This window comes from Chelonus insularis, unplaced genomic scaffold, assembly GCF_013357705.1.
Source record: "Chelonus insularis isolate UGA/USDA-ARS -01 unplaced genomic scaffold, ASM1335770v1 contig_399_pilon, whole genome shotgun sequence".
In the NCBI taxonomy this organism is placed as follows: Eukaryota; Metazoa; Arthropoda; class Insecta; order Hymenoptera; family Braconidae; genus Chelonus; species Chelonus insularis.
In genome coordinates, this window is record NW_023276554.1 from 411,321 (window position 1) to 434,713 (window position 23,393).

At 35.0% G+C, this 23,393-nt stretch overlaps 1 protein-coding gene across 4 annotated transcripts; it reads left to right on the plus strand.

Moving 5' to 3' along the window:
- The first annotated feature begins 36 nt into the window (after positions 1 to 36).
- Positions 37 to 20,984, plus strand: pros (prospero). Of its 4 annotated transcripts, none has more exons than XM_035085277.1 (5): positions 37 to 3,155; positions 3,211 to 3,708; positions 5,006 to 5,160; positions 18,447 to 18,606; positions 18,983 to 20,984. In XM_035085277.1, the coding sequence occupies exons 1-5, from the start codon at positions 600 to 602 to the stop codon at positions 19,160 to 19,162; spliced, it is 3,549 nt and encodes a 1,182-aa protein (XP_034941168.1). In that variant the 5' UTR covers positions 37 to 599; the 3' UTR covers positions 19,163 to 20,984. The 4 variants fall into 4 exon arrangements, with proteins under 4 accessions (XP_034941168.1, XP_034941170.1, XP_034941171.1 ...); XM_035085279.1 differs by having other exon boundaries at positions 18,447 to 18,591; XM_035085280.1 differs by having other exon boundaries at positions 3,229 to 3,708.
- Positions 20,985 to 23,393: the final 2,409 nt, after the last annotated feature.

Below are 23,393 nucleotides of genomic sequence, written 5' to 3' on the forward strand. Positions count from 1 at the left end.
TCGATTTTAGGGCGAAAAAAACGTGGTGAAGAATAGTAAACGAGAGTCAAGTTAAAAACGAAGGTAGTGGCGAAGAGAATAGAGAAGAGGGAAGGCCGTGGATGCAAAATAGAATAAAAAGGAGAGAAAGGACCAAATAATTGGTACATAAAGACATTGCAACTAGAAGAAAAAAGTGATTAAGACACGATATAGTTGCGGTGGCGGTGATGACATAAGAGAAAAACGATCGAAGATTAACTCGTTGTCATTATCGACGAATTAAAAAGAATAAAAAAAAATTAAAAGTAACAAAATTGACAGTAAAAAGGAGAAAAAAATAAAAGGAAATAAGGTCTGCGATTTTTCAGACCACGATAGAGAGAGAAGAAATACAAGTCGCGACATCAAGGAGGGAGAAATCTCCGTAAACTGTAAGGAGGGGAGCACGACTGCTAGAAGGAGCGAGGTGGCTACAGTGGAAGGGATAGTGTTGGGGTGTAGTAAGAGCCTACAAAGCCACGAGGCAAGCTATTCGAGTAAGAAGGGGAGGGGAGATAAGGAGCCCTGGCGGGGAGGGGACGCGGAGGCCTTTGGGGGGCCGACCAACCAGACGGCCGATGATGTCATCGGAGGAGGAGACCGACTGTTTCGCCCTCTACGGAGCAACTGCGGATAGTAAGCAACAGCAACTTTTGAAGAAGCAAAAGCGCACCAGACAGCGCGTGGACGCCGGCGAGCCACGCAACAGCTATTCAAGTATTCCAAACTTTAGTTCCCGGCCATCCTTCTTAAGCGGTGGTATATACGGTGCGATATTTAGTGGATCTGCTCCACCATCAAGTCATCAACCATCGCCTCAACAGCAACAACAACAACAACAGCAGCAGCAACAACAACTCCAGCAACAGTCTGGAGTACCAAATACTCAAGGTCATCTCACTACAACAACGGGGCCGACCACACAGCATTCCGCTCACGCGGCATTCGGCTTCTTCGGGGCTCCAAGCTTTGGCCCCGCCAAGATGCTGAACGAGCTCCTTGGACGACAAGTGAAACAGGCAAGTGATGCCGGTGGATCACCACCCGAAGGAAGCCACGGAATGACTGGAGCTGGCATGGACCAGACTGCTAACCTTCAATCAGGCGCGGTTGTCAATTGTGATGATCCAGCTACTGCGGCTGAACTTACGCAACATATGTTACGTGATATACTTCAAGGACGTAAACTAACCGCCCTTGGTGTACAGGAACAACCTAACAATAACAACAGTATACATAATCATAACAATAATAATAATACTAATAATAACAATAACAATACAACTGATTTAATTAAGTCTCAACAACACCAACAACAAAGTCCTCAACAACATCATCAAAATAGTGATAGTGCGCGTGCGATTAGTGGTACAGTGCAAAGTGGAGAAGAAGAAAGTGTTGATGGGAACAACTTAAATACTAATCATAGTGATCGAGATACTGTGATGCCAGGAGATGCTGAAGATAGTGCAGAAGACGCAGCATCAGCTGCACGTGCTATGGAAGAAGCATTTGCCGAGGCGGGTATGGAACCTGGTGCAAATCTTGATGGATCAGACTGTGAACCAAGTTTACCTCCAAGCCCATCGGTAACGCGTCCTGGTTCAGTATCGATTAAAGAAGAATTACCAGACTCAATGAGTATCAAAAAAAGTCGTTCTGCGAGTCATTCACCATGTCCAATTTTACCAAAGTCTGAAGTTAACTCGCCATCGACAGAAATTAAACGTGCGCGTGTTGAGAATATTGTTAGCACGATGAGAAGTAGTCCTGCATTACAACCTGTCAATGGTTGTAAAAAAAGGAAACTTTATCAACCACAGCAACAAACTGTTCATCACGTTCTTCAACACAATATGAATGATTCAATGATGAGCGTTGATGATGAAGATAGTGAAGAAGAAGAGGATCCTTCGACAATAAGACAAAAAAGAGAAGAGAAGGATACTCTACAAAATCAATTAAAACGTTTACATGAACAACTCGCAGTGATGCAACAAAAATACCATGAGCTTTCGAGTCGAATGGAACCTGAAAGCAATGAAAATAGTGAAGCACCAGCGAGTCCTCAAAATCAACCCCAGCAGCCGCCACCGCGACCGCCACGACCTCATCCACCACCTTATAATGGCCTTCCAGCACTGCCGCCTGATCATCCACATGCTACCGCGGCTGCAATGTATCATATGGGCCAAAAATTATACCTAGAACAACAGCATGCAGCTCTAGAAAGGATGAAACAACATCAAGAAGCTGCTGCAAGACAACAACAACAACAACAAGCACAGCAAAGAGAACGTGAACAGCAACGTGAACAACATCAACGTCAACAAACGCCTCCTCCGTCTAATCAAGGACGAGAACAAAGTCAAAGAAATACGGGACCACCAACACCTCAGACACCACAAATGCAAACTTCAAATACACCTCATCAACATAAGGACTTCCAAGAAAGACTGAACGTGTTTCGAAGTAATACACACTCTGCGAGTTCAGCTGGAACTCATATCACTGAAACCGACCTTGAAGGCCTTGTTGATATTTTAAAATCAGAAATGTCTTCGACTCTTGGGAATGTTGTTGATGCCGTGCTTGCTAAATATCTCCAACAGAGAAGGTTTGGTAAATCAATTGAAGCAGCTCAAGCAAGTGCAGATCAATTGAATAAAGATCTTCTTCATGGAAGTCAACTGCTAGACAGAAAATCTTCTCCAAGAACGAAAGTAGTTGACAGGGGAGCATCTCAACCATCCGGTGGCCCAAACGGATCACGGGGGCCGCTCAACGGTGGCCCCCCACCTTCTCAAACCGCATCTTATCCGCCAATAGGTTCTATGGGTGGTCCACATGGTCCACTCTCAGGCCCAACGGAAAATAATTTAAATCAAATTAATCAATTACCACCATTGGCGAGACCAAATGCTCCTATTTTTCAAGCACCTAAACCACCGACGATATATGCTATGGCGTCGATGCAAGTGCAACAACAACAACAACAGCAAAGAGAGCAACAACAAAGAGAACAACAACGTGATCAATACTGCAACATGCGAAGTGAAGACAGAGAAGCGAGAGACATCGAACAAAATGAAGCATTATCGCTCGTTATGACACCCAAGAAGAAAAGACATAAGGTAAATTGTCATATTTTTATTATATGTTCAGTCACAGCGGCATTTTTCGATAAAGTTTGATCTATGTTCCCAGGTCACCGATACAAGGATTACTCCAAGAACCGTATCGCGAATCTTAGCACAAGAAGGCAGCGGTTCTCAAAGTGGTAATGAGAGTCCACCACCCCCACCACCACCAACGCGCCACGTGTATGGTCACGCGGCACCTCCAATGTTACCAGTTTCACTACCTACGAGTGTTGCGATACCAAATCCAAGTCTTCACGAAAGCCAAGTATTTTCACCTTATTCACCTTTCTTTAATCCACATGGAGGTCATCCAGGTCAAGTACCGCCACCTGGACCTCATCATCTTCCAGCAAGTCCACCAGGAGGTGGTGTAGATCTTCGTGATTCACCACCACTACCTCATCCACCAGCAATGTTACATCCTGCACTCTTAGCAGCGGCTCAACATGGTAGTCCAGACTATGGTCATCTAAGGATTGACAGTAACGACAGAGGAAGCGATTGCAACTCTGGTGATATCAGTTATGATGGAGTTCAGCCTACAATATCCTTTTCTAATAATCAATATCAATTATTATCTATTAAATAATTAGTCTATAAGCTGATAAGGTATAAAAAATGTCTCGTTAACTCAAGTCCACGATTTATTTAAGTATAAGTAATATAAACTTTGCTGACAATTGTTTTAATTTTTTTTCTCAGAAACTTAGTTGTAAAGTTGAGGTAGTTAGACGGTTAGCTTATACGAATGTTAGATTAGTTCGTCATGGAGTTTAGACTAACGTCGAGCACACATACGAGCATAGAGTTTGTCCAGCAACAAAGTACAGTTACGAAAGTTCTTTCCACTGTACTCGACTACTCACATAGAGCTTCTCTACCAACTTACCAAGCCAATAATCTGCACCGTCAGTTTGACTGAGAAAATGGGAAATTCGTTTTCAAGTTATATGAAAGTACACTCACGGTATCTTTTCATTTATTCATGCCATAAAGTTATAAACTTGGTTTATTTTTAATGAATTTAAGTGAATTATTCATCCGTGTATAAAATTGGTCAAATTAATTATTAAAAAAGAAAAAAAAAATTTAATAAAAATCAATAAACGTAAATAAAATGAAATAAGAATAAAAGGAAACGAAAAAGAGCGGGTGAAAGGAAGGGATCAGTTCGCTCGATCAGTAGAGTTAGAGAGTAGAGCTGCACATTAGGGTGTACGATGCAACGGTATTGCATCGTGGGCGTTCGATCATCACACGACGTTCTTTGCCGCCTTTTTAGTTCGCCCTTTGATGTAAAATCAATGCCGTCGTTTTTTCCTCCGACATTTTCTCTTGCTCATCCTCGTCAAACGATAAGCCTAGGGGTAGGTCGAGCGCACAACTACATGCATCGCAACCTCCAGAGTCCACCTCAACGTCGACTCTCTTGTTCATCACGTGTGAACGCTGCAACGCTTCCATTAATATCCTAAATATTTTTCTCTCGTCTAAGAAGTACTCTAAAATAAATACAAAGGCGAGAAAATGTTCATAAAACACAGTATCATCTATTGAAGTGGGGTGAGAGATATCGAACGCGCGGATTAACCAAATAAAGATTCGATGAAACCACAGTAGGATATCCTATTACTAAGTAAGGAGACAGTAAGGCTTCTAGTGAAGATGTGGCCAATCGTAGGTCAACCTGAGTTAACGTCGGGACCCCACAACTATCAGAATACCTCAGCTTGTACGATTTCTAATCCAATTTTATATAAAGAAAAATACTATCAAGTATAAAATAATTATTAGACAATAAGATTTTATAATATCCAAGTATTTCCTTAACCACTGTGCAATCGTCGACGCTGACTCCGATGCATCTCAGGAAGGCCAAGCTGATGTTCTTCTGGGTGAGGTATCCGTCCTCAGCAGTCCTGAAGATGTACTTCCCAGACATCAAATTCAACAAAAATAATACCGCACAGTTGGTCAAGTGGTTCTCCAACTTTAGGTGAGTGACATTTCATTTAATTCATATTACTTTTTTCTCTATCTCTCTTGGCCATTCCCACAAACAAGTCCAATTTCGTGCTCTCAAAGACTTGAAATCAAGATGACGAGTTACATTACCAATTTTCATTATCCGTAAACTCCCACTCTCATGTAAACGAGAATAAAAGGTAAGCCACTCCTTCATCATGCTCACCATGTTCTTCATATGAATCCAAGAGATGGTGAAAAGTCATGATGGGTGTGTCTGAATCTTAATTACCACAAGTTGTTGAATAAGTTACTACGTTATTCTACTCTGCAACGTCCAACATATCGTCGACTACGTAGATACTTGTTAGCTTACCCAGGAGGGTTGCAGGTGGTATCTAGTACTGGCCACTGGGCATTAGTATGATTATAATTAGGCTGAGTACGAGATCGTAGATATATAAGATGAACTAAAGTAGTCTAGACGTTATATATTATCATATAATATGTTACTCTATTGTCTTATCGTTCATGATTTTTCATATAGACTTTCATACATCATTTACTTAAGCCGGAGACATATTTTTTTTTTGTTATCAGATATAAAAATCCAACTATATAATCAACCCACGTAATCTCTTATCTACGTTATATTTAATGAAAATAATAGAGAGAAGCTTCAATACTAAAATAAACGCGAGTAAAATGTCGTCTTCGTTTCCGCCCACCACCCCTTTGGTAAACTCAGCTAATCACGTAAGGCTAGTCGCTTGGACTTTTTTCTCGTCGTTTTCTGCTTTGAATCAAACGCGTGCTTGATCTGATATCCTAATGCACGGCTTCCTATGCGGAAATGCTTCACTACATTATTCTACACTTATGCATGTAACATCGTCCAAGTAATTCCCCCCTCACCTCTTAATACGATGTTGTACTTTTGTCACGAAAAGCACTCATTCTCTCGGAATCAGCCTTCTAGTATTAAATATCAAGCTCAGCCCCTATATAGGTTCGTGTCAATGTACATGCTATGAAGTCATCTAAACCTTTATAAGGTATATCCGCTAGTGTCCTATTAAATGTATATATTTTTTTTTTCAATGTCCCTTTTAAATATTCATTTGTTTATAAACACTTACTTATCGTCATTTTCCAGCTATTTTTCTTTGTTTCTTTATTATTGAAAAAATTATATAATCAATGTTATCTTATTATAGTTAGAATTTAAATGGAAAAAAACAATAAATATATATATATATAGACACATAAAAAAATTCATTTTCCTTTGATATTGATTTCAAGTCAATTAGGTGAAATTATATATGTTGAACTTTAGTTTATATAAAAAAATACATTTATGTAAACTATGTTGCATATTAGAATTTATTAGATGATATCAATAGAAAATTATTATTTTTTATTTCCCCTTATGATCTTCTTTATTTAATACTGGTAACACTTTGAGCATTAAAATATATAGAAAACCAGGACAAATGATCATCTTTATCGTGATTCAATATTGAACGATAATTACTCTAGGATTTTTTGAGGCCACCCTATTTTCTCACGCTTTCAACGAGGGTGATTAGATGATCTTAGGGCAATAGAGTTCACGTGTCTTTTCTTTTATCGATAGAATATTCATTCACGATTAGAATTGAAAGGGATTATTAAAAAAAAAAGGAGATCAGATTTTTTTTTCGTAGGAAATGGAACAAAGTGACTAGGAAATATCAGAATAAAAAGAGATATTCTAGTAAAGTGAGGTGGAAACGTCTAGATAGTAGGACTAGGGTTGTTATCAGATTCTGTACCAGAACACGCGACAAAGCTAACTCGATATTATCATCAAGATGGAAGACATTTTATGTCGTACATGATGGGTAATGACCACATATGATATGAAACTTGGGCCAAATAGCTCTTTCTCTCCGTGTGACACGAAACGCTACATTTTTCTGTGACCCATCATTTCTTTTCACCTTGTCGTTCTCATCATTTTCTATGCCTTTTTTCTACAATTATTTCAAATAAGTTTTAATTTTCTTTACTATTCACTACAATTGTACTATAAATTCTCTAATAATTGAACCTTCAACATTTAGAAAGAAAAAAAATACTTAAATATTTATTGACCGCTTCAATAATTAATATGATGCTCAATGGTGACGTGTAAGTGTCTAATTTTACCCTCGAGGAGTGACTACAAAGTATTCGTGCAAGGACGACTCATCCCTTCGTCTTTCGTGTGCTCGTAATTTCTTGCTTGACTTATCGCACTGCTAGATCACACTTTGTGGATGGAATATACCACCTACCACCTCACAACTCCGTCACTATGTTTCTCCTCCCTGGCTGCCGCGCCTTCTGTCTCATTCTCGTATATAATACACGTGAAGGGTCAGACGAAGTAATGACGCGGTAATTTTCTAAACGCAAATTTCCTTTTTTGACCCCTTATCTTATTCGTCAGACACGTGACCGGTCGTTAGTGCTATTGCGCGTATATTTTCTTGTTTCTCCCTAGTTTTCAAAGAACTATCGTGCCTTTTCTTTACACTTCCTATACTATTTTTTTTTTACATTTATGACAGGCATCTGTTATTTGATTAAATATATTTCCCATGCATTTCCGTAAAACTTTTGTTTCAATTAAAACTAGTAATTAATAGTAGCTTATAGGAGAATGATAAGTTGAACACCGTGAAGGTAAAACCATGACTGTAAAAGATTTACTGTTATAGCGAAATCACTTTTTTAACTTGTCAAGATATCAAATGCTGAACTAATAATAAATCATTCAATTAATTAGTAACAACTAAATGATTATTACTTGTTCAAAAAAATTTATCTTATTTTTATTCTGTATATAAACAAAAAAAAATCAATATAAAAATTATATTTTTCTTTTTTATAGAGAAAAACATTGGTTATATAATTCAATCGACTATTATAAAATTATCTTTTCTGATAAAATAACAAGATAGCATTCTTTTGATATTTTAATTAATTCGTTTTTCCTTTAATCAGAAGTTTTTTTTTTTAAAATAACTTATTGTCTCTACTATTAATAATGAAATGTGTAATTAAAACAAATTACAATTTAATTAGAAGAAAAATAATATTCAATTAAATAATAAAAAAATCAACTGTCACCATTGATCTTTCTTTGCCTTCATCCACTTTAATTAACTTATAGAAAATATACCAAGAATAATAATAATAATAATAATAATACTAAGTGTTTATAAACTCAGACTAATTAAAAAGAAAAGGCCGCGGTTAACTTTCAGTCTTGACGGGCAGCGGACTGCGAAATAATCTTTCCACATACGTTAGTGAGTGATAATGATAAAGAAGGAGAAAAGGAGGTGGAGAGAGAGTCGCGACACCGCCTGTTCTCTCGGCAGTCTTCTCAGAGAGTAAACGGGTGTGCTTTTTAATCCCACAAGATTGTGTGTACTCGAGCACAGGAAGTAGTTAGGTGGTCGTTACCAGAAGGGCGGTAAGAGTGGATCGGTATGCCAGAGAGAGCCATTTAGCGAAAAGGCTAGAGCAAGCGTCACATGTACGTATTGTCGTGTGGATAAGCTGGTAGTCAGTGGACCACTGTAGACATTCAAATAAGCTAGTTGTGTAGGTATACATGCCGCAGGTTTTCTCTTGTTGTGAGAAATAAGCTGGCGTACAGATTGAGAGACACAGGATGGAGAAAATTTGAGCCTTGAGGTATAGCGACGTCGTACGTTTTATAGCGTGTGCATGTGATATTCATCATACACTGCATACACATGTATATATCGTGATAACGACTTACCCTTCTTTCTTTCTCTCTCGGTGAGTGTACCCTGAGCAAACAGCCGCTACCTCGATTACGCGTATACTCACGATCCACGTTCACGCTCAGCTATACGCTTTTCCAAGCTGTTCTTCGTAAGTATGTGAATCCTCCCTCTTTTCTGAAACAGAGGAAAAACGATAGAAAAAGATGGCAAGAGGGAAAAAAAGAGAATGTAAGTAGGAGAGGCCTTGTAATTATCATGCTCTCGTTTCGCATAATCTCTTCGCCGACGGCGCGTGTCTCATATCCTTTATAACGATTTCCACGAGAAACTGTGTGTATTACTTGGATGAACATATTAAAAAAGATAATTCATTTAGTCCCACATACAGTCTTATATAATATTTTATTCTAGATTTTTTATATATAAAAAAAAAAAACTTTTTACATTTTTATATGCCAAACGATCATCTTCTGACTTTTTTCCACCCCTTTGGCGCTTCTTTTAAGAGCCTCAAAAGAGAAAAATTTTTTAAATGAGCAAGTATATACACATTTTCAGTGTAAAGACAAAAGCATCTAGAAGTGAATAAAGCCAGAAGGCAAGAAGCATAGTGGTGAATTTGGAAATATATAGAAGAGGCTGACGAAAAAAGCACTATAGCATCGAAAAGAGGGTTAGAAATATTAAAACTGGTGAAGGTGTGCTGCTATTGCACACCTTCAAGACATAAGTCCGTGTATCTTTCACTTATACCGTCTTTTAGTTCTTGAGTTCATCTCTTACATCAAGCGGTGCGCGTTAATGAAAAGGAAAAGAAACTTTTCAGTCTTTGACTCGAGCAGGTTACATTTCGTTGACATTGATGCGCTCTACGCGGTCCTTGGAAAATTGGAGAAAATAAAAAAGACTCAAGTATCCTCGATCGCCACAAAGAAAAAAGCAGCTTCTGTAGATTTATTTGAATATACGACTGTGTAGTATAATATAACTCACGTGACATGTCTTGAATTTTTCTCGTTGTACTTATTTGCATATATACGTACGTTTTCTCTTTATACTACGGTCGTGTGTGTTTATGACGACGTAGCAGAGTAAAAGCCACGAAAAATCTCCAGGAATTCGTTCAGACTCCTTAATTAAAAACTCAGTGCACGGTATAATGGAGTGGCAACTCTTTGGCCTGTCGTATACTACCACGCTGACGGAGGCTTTTTCCTTCCGTAAGTATACGTCCAACTCCGACCTATCCCAAGCTCACTTCCTCTACGTCTCTATTTCTTTTTTCCCGCATCAATCGTCGAGGGGAGTTGGTACGTTGTTCAACCTCTTGCGTAACTTCTTGCTTATAAGATAAGTGTGTACAAAATCCCATCTCACGCCCTTTTTCCTCCAGCTTCGTTTTAACTTGAGTCTTCATATAAAATTCATTATTTGCTAATAACTCAATTATATTTGCATGTGCAAATATGTTTATCCTTTAGCTTCTGCGTAATAATCTAATTATCATGTACGCGAAAGACTAAGGGTGATAGTATGATAATTTTCAAATGATTATACTTATTTTTTCTTGAATAAATTAAAATATTCCTTTAGATTAAATTTATTTCTTTATTGAAAAATATGGTAAAATTGTAACTGAAGAATACTTTATGCCAACGAATTGATAACTTAATTAATACATATCATGATTTACATAATATGATAGGAATTATATGTACGTATTTCTGAAGCTTAATAGCTTTACAATTTTTAAAGTTATCCCTCTCTCATTTCTACCGGTGTGTATATGAATACAAGTCACTCAATGAAAAATTGCTCATTTCGTTCTTATCACTAATTAGTAACTCGACTTTATTACTATAACATATTTCGACGAATACCCAAAGTACCTCTTACAGTTGGCTCTCGCATTGCAACTTCTGATATTTTCTTGATTTACTCCATCAACGTAAAAGTATAAATTTTTCTTATTACGTCATCTCATGTTGAATATAACATTTTATATACTTGGTAACAAAGTATATGAAGCTTTATAATTATTTATTGGTCCACTTGATTAATTTTTTCTCTTGATGTGAAATATTTTTGGCTACAATTGAGGTTGTGTGAATAGGAAGAAAAATAAAAAATACTGTATTGAGTCAGAATTTTTTCTTGAGCGATTTTAATACGAGGAGCATTGTTTGCTCAGAAATAAAAATCGAGGTGGTGACTAATTCGAGGGTAGAAGCCGCGAATTTAAAAAAGAGGCCATTTGTGTGAATAGCTCTCGACATTGTTGAGAGTTGCAGCACGAATATATAACGAGCAATGAGAGAGAGAAAGATAGTCATGAGACTTCATCGCGAGAAAAGATTGGTTTGGCTACTAGCTAGCACATAAGGCTCTTCTTCTGGCCTTCCTTTTCGGTTTTTTTTTCTCTACTCATCTCTCACTCTTATGCTCAGTTAATATTGCCGTTTTTCTTTTTCTCGATAATGAATACAAGTAAGAGAAACATGACGGGTATTGGCTGAGCAGTAGACAATGCAGTAGCCGCGAGGCTATCGGAGCAAGAGAACTGCCGGAGTGAGAAAACTAGAGATGCCATAAAAGCTGGAAAAGAAAAGACTTTATAAGGGATGTAAGCATCTCCATTGCAAGGCTAATCCAGTACTATGAGCTACAGTGTGTACTTACATCTAGAGCATCAGTATCATCCCTCAGTAAAAATTCATTTAACCACTTTTATTCAATAATTCTTTATTAACTTCTTGCTATTTAAAAAAAAATCTCTAAATCAACGAAATTTTATCCGAGTGAATATAAAATTAAAAAGTTATTTTTTATATTTAAATATAATTTAATTCTTTAATAAATCAATAAAAATTCGCGTTGATGAATTTTTTATTGGAAGAATTTATTGGATAATTGAGCATAAAGTTTGGATTGAGGTTTTCGATGTTTCCAATATCTAAGAATAAAAATAAAAGAACTTTATTAATAATTTATAATACATTGACAAGCAGTGAAAGAAAACACGCTAGAGAAAAAAGAAGTACACGCTTTAATTTCAATTATTCCTCACTGCTATTGTCTACAGAAGACTTAATTTGCATCTCAGTAGTGAAAAAAACGTGCAGAACAGTTTATCAATAAAGATTATATGAATAGGAAGAACTGAAAATTAAATTCTGTCATTTACTTTCGTTAAAATATTTTAAGAATATCGTTTGATTAAATGTTACTTTTTAATTGATCGTTATTGAAATATGTTTTTTTTTATTAGTTTTCATCTGGACAAATAAAGTCGTTCAAGTCTTTTACATTGACTTTTACATTTTTTGTAATATTTTTCAATCGAATTGAATTTTCTTCTTTATTACATTGAAACTTGGTATGATTTCCAATGATCCGGAATAATTACTGTAAAGACATGAAAAAGAACGATTTGTTGAAATAAACTGACAACAGCAATTGCTAAATATTGTAATGGAGACATGTGCTTTACGGTATGAATCCATATAGATGAAGATATAATAACTCGTTGGATCCTAAAATTCGTTAGGTATTGTCATCAGTGACGTATCATTTGATATTTTTGTCAGTGAAAACGATATTGGAAAAATTGCACCTGTCCTTTGCATACCTACATATAGAGATTAAACGAATATCCAGACGGATTATAATTACTACGTTGCCTCTAGGTCGTACTAATTCGCTCCTTTTCCTCTATTTTTTCATTTTGACTTTTTTCTCGATCCACTATCAAGCTTTCCAGTCCAGTCTCCTGAGCTTAACTGTGTCCAAAATTTATTTACAAACAATCTGGAATAACTCCAAAAAGCTTCTTCTTTCAATTCATTTGTTGGAGAAAAATTCTGTTCTGTTAATTATTGTTTGAGTTACGTAACTTTAACTTAGCTAATGGCTTCAAGTTTATTGATTAACTTGGAAGATTCAGAAAGATAGTGTGCATTGACGTTAGCAATGATATGAACTACTTTTTTTTCAAGAACCGTTACGTAGTATCGTATGTAAATTGCCCTTATGTCGATTTGTCTTTCAAGTATATAGCGAGAACTCGAGACTTATTATTATGCGGGTTGCTGCAGCTATCTTACGCACATACGGGTGATAAATAGGTCGTCGAAATTCTGGTTTCAAAGACGATTAACTTTTACAAAAGAAGAAATAAGTAGTTAGATTGTATGAGTTCATTGTATTCTATTAAGAGCAAAATTCATTTTGTCATATTGGTTATTTAATTTGATTGGTTTTGTAGCAGGTGTTATGAAATAGGTCCATAAAAATAAGATGGATAATATTTCTTGGTAATCTTTATAGCCAAAGTAGAATAGTTATTTGTTCTATTAGTGACAGTTGCTGGACAAATCCTCTTTACTGTTACTGATCGTACACGAAGCTGAATTGATCAAGGTTGAAGTGTATGTAGTATATACACAGCATAGACACCCTAGCTAACCTACTGCCCCACTGCTATGAGACTTTCACCCCCTCTCTAAGTCATAAAATACGTACCCGGAAACTTCTTCTATCCCTTCATTCAACATAACAGTATTCAATAGATCGAATTCGGCACGTGATGATCTTACGATACAATTTTTTTGTCGACGACCAGCCCCTTTTTTAGCCGGTATTAGTGAGGGCGGAATTGTATCAATGAGTCATACACTTGGAATAAAGGAAAATAAAACGTAAATAGAAAAAACAACTCTCATGTGTGAATGTCAATAAAAGATATTATGAGATTAGTATAGAGGAAGAAAATGAAAATGATTTCTTAAGTAGATCTTATGTTGGCTCTTCATCATCATCATCAGCATCATCATCTTACTTAGACGATGAGGCTTCAACTAACGTGGTTTAGCGTAGCATAAGAGGAGGTAAACTTGACAACAAAGAATTATTGATTTTGTTCTGAGCGGGTTGAACGAGTTGCCGGGCGGTTGAACGGTCCCTGTAGGGATACATTCGACAAAGGATGTTTTCCGAGTCCCTAACCTAGGTAACCCTTTCCTACACATTGACGTGAGTCCACACTTATACTTTGATGCGTGGGCTTAGCCGTTTCTTTTCTCATCTTTTCACACACCGCAGATTCAAATTAACCCGCTTCTTGTCCTTTTTCCTCTTTTCTTCGCTACGATCCTACGCCGTACTCCCACATAGCATTTTTACTCCCTTGATAACCGCATATGTACTTACTTGGGTGGATTCCACTAGCTTTCATTTTCATCCCAACGGGCATGACAACTACATCAGGATAGATGTGCAAAATTTAAGGTTGCCGTGACACATAAAAAAAGTCTTGTGGATTTAGTGATGATGGTAGATGACTTATTGTTTAGTCGATGTATCCTGAAAGAATTACAAAGAGAGTTACCTCGTGGAAATATAAAGAACGGTGTAGAGAGAAGATGAGAAGCGGGAAGTTGAACAAGTTTGCTCAGCGAGTACAGCAGGAACCAAGTTCGCTCTACTTCCGTGTTCTCGTAAGCTCGACTCTCTCAAGAGAAAAAGAAAAAAAGCGGTATATCTCTTTATTCTCCACCCACCTCTTTATAGTCGTTGTCTTTCTAATGCGTCATGACCTCAACTAGACGACGTCATTGAGTTGCTGCTGCTGGTCTTTGTACGACGTTTACGCCAAGTAAAGTGAATGCACATCAATAACATGTAGAACCAATCAGTATAGAGGACGATGGAAAAACCGACCGACTGAAATTATACTCAGTTAGTATCAAAGTACGTCAAGGACAAAAAATACCTTTAGTCACATTCTGGAATGAAAAATACAATAAAGAATAAATCAGTTGAATAGTAACTTGCTAGCTAGCTTTTGGTGTCGATATATATATACATACACATATTGTCCAAGTATCTATAGGTAGATTAGTGGTGTATATATACGTGAAATAGGGGGAGTGGGCCGAAACTACTGAAGAGTAAAACTGTTCAAAGCAATTGCTCCCTCTTCAACCCGTTACTACCATCATATTCTACCGTGTATACTCTAAACAGACTCTCGTTTTCTCGATATTACCTTGCTAGACCTGCAACAAAAAAGAAAACTTTTAAATGAAAAAAAAACCTTACATGTTCTAATGCTCCAATATACAGAGTTAAATATGAACTCTACTACCTAAATAAATATACATAGAGTGGTGTATAGGAAAGGTGGAAGATAAAACTTTAACCAGATGTAGGCAACTTAAGGGCACACGACCAGAGACCCCCACGAATTCAAGTCCACCCCTTATTCTTCATAACATCCCGCAGTGAGAATTATGTACAGAGAAAGAAAAAAATAAGAGAGGGAGAAGAATGAGAAAAGCTAAAGCTTCAAGGCAACCAGATGCCAGTGTGAAGAGGGGGCCGAAGTGCACGGGATCTGCCAAGTGTTCATTGTAAGATTGGCGCGTGCGGCATGCGGACTCACGTCTCCCCCTTACACATTTCTCTTTCTCCCTACCAAACTCTCTTTTACCAACGTCGCCTGTTTTCCTTTCTCAGTTGCACCCGTGCATGTTCCCTTTGACGCCAGAAATCTAGTCTCCCCATTCTGGTACCCCGCGACTGAACCCCCGGTTTCTCAAGCTCCCTCTTTGCAAGGGGATGACTAGAACCCTATACGACGACGACGGTTTTCATTGTCGACAGCACATCTGCTACGTTGATCGTAAACGATTGTCCAAGGCTTAGCATCGTCGTCAAATAATAGAGAAGTAAAGGATTTTTTTTACGTTTTTCCAATGTTAATGTAATCTTTACTCTACCATGATAATATATACCTTTTTCAATTATTTAATTCATCAAATTAAATCATTAAAATGGCAGCGGGTATTTTTTTAAAATAGCAACAATATTGCGTTAAAATATACACGTTTAATAATAAAGGAACATTCGTGTTTGAATACTCATGAGAATGGTGTTAAAGTGTAAAATACTATATAATTAAGAAGGGTAAAAATGCTTTAACATCTTTTAAAAACCGAGCATGCACATTTTTTCCTTTTCTTCTACTTTCTTCTACTTGGATGACACCCTTTTTTTTATTTGTTTTACCTTTCTTTTTATTCCTTTTTTTAACGCGCGTTATGAATAGATGCTTATATGGTTTGGCAAGCAAACGTGCAATCGTGAAACGTAACAACCAAACATTTGCTCTCGTTAATTCACAGTTTCCTCCCCCTTCAGTTACATACACTTTCATACTTTAAATTCTCGCCTCAATATCAAAGGCTTTGACACATCTTTCTCTTCGTCATCTTTCACATATCAAATGCTACTTATTCTTTTGATGTACATTTATTAGTACAACTTATTTGTAAATAACTAATTATTTTACTTTATTTTATTTAAATCTCCGTTAACTGCTCTGAGAAAAAAATAAAATAAAATCATTCAACTTGTTCCCTTTTTTAAGACTTTTCGACTTGACAATTCTTTACCCTTCTTGCAAATGACTGTGGGAAAGTTTTGTGTAAGAAAGCCACTGAAGGTAATACAAAGGTAAAGATTTCAGGGTCAAGGTGGCTAGTAAATGTCTCGAGCGATGAGAAACCAAGTCACGTCGAAGGGGAAAAGAATCAGGGTATTGTCGGAGGTCGGTTGACTTAAAACCGTTAAAGAGGGGTTGGCAAAACTTAAGAAACAGCACCAGAGACTTTGAATACTTGTCTTTTAAGTATACGAAAAAAAACTCTAAAGAAATACCAGGGTAAAATGAGAAGCCAGGTCTAACCGTATATATTCTTAAAGGTTTTGTTTTCCTCTATTCTTAGTGACTACATTCTACTGGTTAAGGACTTTTTAGTCAAATGCAAATGATCAAAAAGAACGAATAAAAATCATTGCAAATTATTTTTTTAAATCTATATCTCTCAAGTTAGCATTCGAATGATGTCATCAAAAGCTTGATGATAATTAAATCTTAACAATTAGCACATTCGAAAGCATATAAAAAGATATATGATAAAAAAGAAAAGTTTGAAGACATTCAAGTGATGCTTATTATTACCCTAATTATACGAAACCACAATGAATAACTCGCTGTATCAGTCCTTCTTTTATAAATTGTAATTTCTGTAGAAACCCTCGCACTCTCACCTGCGTCCAAATGGCCTCTTGCGTTCTCCATCTCGTTCACTGTCGTCCTTTCATTGCAGCCACGCATCGCGTAGCAGCTCACACTCTTCACGCTTCGTCGTCGAAGAGTGGCAATTCTAGCACTCGGCGCCTTTTTTTTTGTCGTTGACGGAAGTAGTTGCATCTCCCTCATGCTCTTAGCAGTCTATTATATACATAATGCGGGGGTGGATGCAAGTTTGCGCGCCCGCGGCATAAACCCTTAGAGTCCCGTGTGAGCTTATCATCTCTCCCACGTCGTCGTCCCGTTTCTGTCTCGGGGTGTTTGTTTTAATTAGGCACTTTGCAGATATTCTCGTCTATACTCAGTGATTCGACAGGCTTGAATATATGAATGATGGGTGGTTGAGTAAGAATTATAGAGTGCAGGTGATATGCACCCTTGATAATTCATCAGTTCGCTGATTTGAAGAGACGCCAGAGTAATACCATGTACTAGTGGCTACACTATATTCTCTTTGCATGAGATTTCTGCCTTCGATTATAGATCTCGAGTTTGCATATACGGCGCCAGGTTGAGATGCAGAGGAAATAGAGAAATGCGCAGTCTTAATTGGTGATTACTCTGAAGGGAGTAATTTTATCACATACACACATATATTCATCTCTGATACAAATATTGATGTTCATATGAATGCTATTTTCATCTACAACATATTTGATGAATAATGTAATCGTTACAATTATTTGATTGGAAATAGTCTTGATTTTTTAATTGGACATTGTTGAATAGAATAACCATGTCACAATTTGTATCATCATTTTGAAAAATAAAAAAAACAAATACCTTTTTAATTTTTAATTAGTTCTCTTAAAGAAAAATAAAGAGCACATTTTTTATAATTAGAAATAAATGTGATTAAAAAAAAGCGGTTTATCTAATTTTGATTCTTCAACAAGCAGCCAATTTGAAATAAGACAAGAATTGTTAATTAAAAGTATTCCTTCGCATATTGTATTTTGCATTTGTCGTTACTACCGTCTCAACGATTAGGTTGAAACGACGAATCTCACCCTCAACTACGCGGCCACCATCAAACGTACGCCTTTTTTCTTCCCTTCTTCTCTTGCCAACCCCTCCGGCAAGACTCAGGTCACTATAGTAATTACCAACCAATTAGCGCGTTATATTTATTTAACTGCGTTAATTAATGAACTTAAATACTAAAAAGTCAGTTGTTATTTTACTTTATACATTATTTCCTACTTCATTAGAAGGTAACTTTTGTGTTCTTTCGTACTTTTAATGTATGAAATTTTCTTTAACGCGGAAAACTCATTATAATGACACCCGTAAAACTTAAATTATAATTTTATTTATATGCATAGTTGCATTTCCTTTTAATAGACTTTTCTAATGAGGCTTTTTTGTTTATTTCAGAGAATTTTATTACATTCAAATGGAAAAATACGCGAGGCAAGCGGTATCAGAAGGAGTAAAGAACGTGGAAGATCTCAGGGTTGGTGGAGACTCGGAAATTTATCGAGTGCTTAACCTTCATTACAACCGCAACAACCACATTGAGGTATGGGGTCCTCAGGTGCGCAAATATACAAACACGCACATGCTTTACAAATATGATTTTCTTTATTTTATTCATCTTTTAATTACTTTTAAACACGTCAAAGCATGGTTATTGAATATCATTGAACATTACACTATATAATATGAGGATGTTTCTTGTGCCAACAATCATCAGATGTCTTCAACATTTAGATCTCTAATAGTTGCTATCAATATCTGGTGACTTTGTATCATTTTCAAATACAAGAAACGACAATCAAGTGTCAATGATCAATGATATTTTCATATTTAAAACACATTAAATTGCTTATCACGCTCTAAATAAATACTTAAAATAATCCAAGTATAAATATTGACAATAATACTAATGGAAATAATATTTTTTTCAATAGGTACCTGGTAACTTTAGGTATGTGGTTGAACAGACATTAAAGGAATTTTTCAAAGCCATCCAAGGTGGCAAAGATTCCGAACAATCATGGAAAAAGGCAATTTACAAAGTAATCTCAAGGCTGGATGACCCTGTACCCGAGTATTTCAAGAGTCCAAACTTTTTGGAACAGCTCGAGTGAAGCAGGCCTGCGCTGCGTTGCTCTGCTTGGTAGCCCGGTGACAAATAAGCAACATTAGTTGTCAATTTGTCAATCAAGATCACAAACCTTCCTTGATGATGGCAATGTGCAACTGAAGCGCAAGAGGTTTGCCGACGCAGGACAGTTGTTCGCCGAGAATACATCAGGTATCTTTAGTAACATATCGCGAGAGAAGTTATTCAATTGAACTAAAAACTCACAAGAAACAACACTAAACTACGGACAAGGCAAGACACGTTTTAACAACCAGGTGAGCTGACGTTTATCGGCGACAAAACATCCAGTGGTCGTCAAACGGCAAACCTGTAAAACGCTACGAATTGGATCGCCTTAAGGTCAAGGAATCAACAAGAAGATCGACGAATTTATCGAAAGTGAGCGTATCGATATTAACAAATATTCATTTGTCAGGGAGAACACGCGTTAAATGATGCATTCTTTAGTAAAAAGAATGATGAATTAGTGAACGCCGATGATGTTACTAGATCTAAGTCGAACAAGAATAAGGAACACAAGAAAAATCGTATAATTCGCGAAGAATAAAAACAAAAAGCGAGAATGAGTGCAAGAGCGAAATTCAAAGTAGAAATTATTACTAAAATTAGGCAAAATGTCTCTTCTACTAATTTTTGAGTTTTCTCCATGTCATATGTTCGCTCTAATCGTCATTACATTCAATTTATTTGCTACTAAATAATTTTAAGAAACCAGAGTCATGTTTGGTCCAAAGAAATCTAAAGTCTGAAAATGTAAGCCACTGGACCAATAAGAGAATTAAAAAAAATTTGTCTTTATTGTAAAATAATAGGGATAAAAGTTTTGATTAATCGCCACCAAACGACGTAAAATAAATCTTTAGCTTCATTTTACGTCGTTTAAGCAGAATTAAATCTGCTGCGTTTTAAGATTAAAAATAATTTAATCTTAATTTAACTGGCTGTGCAAAACTGACTGGCGAATTTTAATGATCAGATTGGTCTCAGTGTCTTATAATATTCCAAACTTTAGGATTATTTAAGATGTAAATAGTATTTTAAAGCATATTTTTTTCAAAAAGATCAAGCACAAGTAGCCTTGACAATTATTTTATTATGTTGGATATGCATTAGGCAAGTTTAAATGAAATGCGCGAGAAATAGGTAAGGGATTTTCGCAATTTATTTTCGAATGCAACGAAAAGATGATAAAAAAAAATTATAACAAACGCGAAGAATCATGGGTATGATGATAATTATACACATAAATAGCTTACATATCTTGCGCAATCAAAAACTATTATTATGTAAGATGTAATCATCTTGAGGTATAGAAAATTAAAGAGGGAATTGCATAGAAATATTTTAAAGAAATTGATTGTATAGGTTCAACTTATTAAGTGGATAGGCTAGTCATTCAATGATAGAAAAAATGTCACAGTAACTTGAGGAAAGTTTTAAACATTTAGATTGCGTGAGGATAAATACCATTGGCGTTTTCAACAAAGTATATTTTACAGAGGATAGACAAAGAATATACTAAAGTACGGAATAGGCGCGGGTACATATTTTAATTAGAGTATGTAAAAATTTTAATATATATATAGAATTAAATTCATAAAAATTTTCTATATATATAAAAAAAATATATAGATATATATATCTATGCCAGTAATCGCATAAACAATATTTGTTTTTTTTCTTTGATGAAGGTTTGGTGACTGATGCTTTCACCTTGTTGTTTAGTGTTATTTAATGACACACTGCTATTTTAAAAGTATATGATGAACATAATTATATTAACTTCAACATAATTTTAATAGCTGCAAATTTTAAGTACACTTTATTTTTTTGTGTTCTTATATTATTATCCTATGAACATAATTATATTTATTCCGACTAGTATTATTGTCATGAATAATATTTTTAGTCTTATTGTTCTTATTATTATGTATTCTGTCACACTTAACTTATAATTATTTTCATTATTAATTATTACTTTACTACAATAATCTTTTTTTTTGGCTGAATATGTTTATAGAAATTATCTTATTAGTAACACGTACATTTAATATCACACAATTACCTCGTTCTTTTATTATAAAGAGCATCAAGTCCTGCACATCCTTCTTGTAATCAAACCAAAAACCTTTTCCCACCTCATCATCCTATGCCAGTGGTTAACTGGAAATCCATTTTTAAATTTATTCTTATTATTATTATTATGATTATTAATTAACTTGTACTATTATTATATTATTAATATGGTATTATATTTTACACACATCTTTCTTTTGCAAACGGTGAGTCTTACCTAGTCACGAATCACTATTTTAGTTAGTTAACGATTGATTTATTAATTATTATTATTTTATTTATTATTCACACAAATAAAAGACATTTCCATAAACATGATTTGTTTAGATTTTATTTATTATCTAATTAAATTTTATTTATTAATTATATTTTCGATAAATCTTTATCCTTAATCCCGCGCCATTCTTTCCTTGTAAAAGAGAAATTAGAGAGAAAACAATAATGACTTGAATCTTGGAGAAAATAAAATTATTGAAATATGTTTATATAAATTTTCGGCCTATTTGAAAGTTGGCAAAATAATGAGTTAAAAAAAATAATAATAATAAATCAAACTAATTCAATATGTGAAAGATGAAGTAGTCTAAATTGTTGATGAAAATGTTTTTGGTCTAAGGACATATCGAATAATTTTTCTAGAAAATTTGTCGTACTGACAATTTGTGATAAACTTCAACGATTTTGGCCTAAAAAGGGGAATGTTTAAAGATTGTTATTGGCTACAAAATTTATAAAATAAAAAAATTTAATAAGAAATTATAAAAAAAATAAAATGGCCAATAACCTTTATCTTTCACATGTGTTTTAGTTTTTCTATTGAAAAAAAAATTTTATTTTAAACGGAAAATTATATTTAAAAAAAAAAAAATTAATTATTAGAATATAAAAAAATATTAGTTAAAAATTTTAAAAAATATTTTTAAACTAATTAATTCTCTCTTAATATTTAAATTTCGCTGATTATCGAGATGAACATAATCCTGACAAAATAACACAAATAATTAATTTGATTAAATCATACTTTACACTACCGATAAATAAAACATCTTACGTCGATTAAGTATGTTTATTGCCGACTATCAAGTTAAGCACGCAGCGACGCTATAAGAATTTCACCTTACTCGCGATTCTTGCTCAAGCTAGATCGTGATTTTTTATTCAGAAAGATCGACACATACGGATTTTTGTGACAACAATTATGTTGTTCACATCACTGCCGAAATTGGATCAGTTTCATGGCAAGTGTTTATCTGGCGAGTGTATGCTCAGCAACAGTGATCGAAAACACACCGTAGTCGATCTAAATATCGATACAAAATATGACCCAGAAAATAGAACGAAACTTATTGTGTCGTATAGTGATTCATTCAATAATTACTCTCTCAACAATTACAAAGTTATGATATAACACAAGCAAATAATATGCATATTGTTGAGTCAAAATAATTGAAATAGAAACAGATAATTAATAAGTATATCATTACACTTATCAAAGAAAAAATCTTAATATGACACACGGTGCGTTGCTAGATACGAAAATGAAAAAAATATTATGTTAGAGAAGATGAATTTTAAATGATAATAATATATATAAATCTATATATATATATATTATATTATATATATATAAATATGTAAAAGAGAAAATTGAGTAAAAAGAAATTTACAAAACATGATTAATGCGATAAAAAAAAAATATTCTCCAAAATAATATTTAATAATTAGAAAAATAAGAGATATAAAGCGAGAGAGAGAGTGAGAATTCGGAAGTTAATAATACTAGCACAGAGTGAAAAAAAAAGAATACGGTTCCCGTGCGTATCTGTTTTAAAAAATTAGAATCATCCGCCTCACCCCTATATCCGTGATGGAAAAAATAATATAATACATTATTTCCCGAATATAAAAAGCTCGACAAAGAGAAGGTGATTGCGGAAGATGAGGATGGCGGAAAAGTTTTTAAAATGAAAAATTCAAATAATTTAATAATCCTACATACATACCTAAGCGCGTAAATAAACAAACTTGTAAGCAAAGTTAAGTAAATAGTAACAACGTTAAACAAAAATAAAAACTTGCAAGCTATTAATTATTATATTACAATTGACAATTGATTTAAAAAAAAGAAGAAAAAAAAA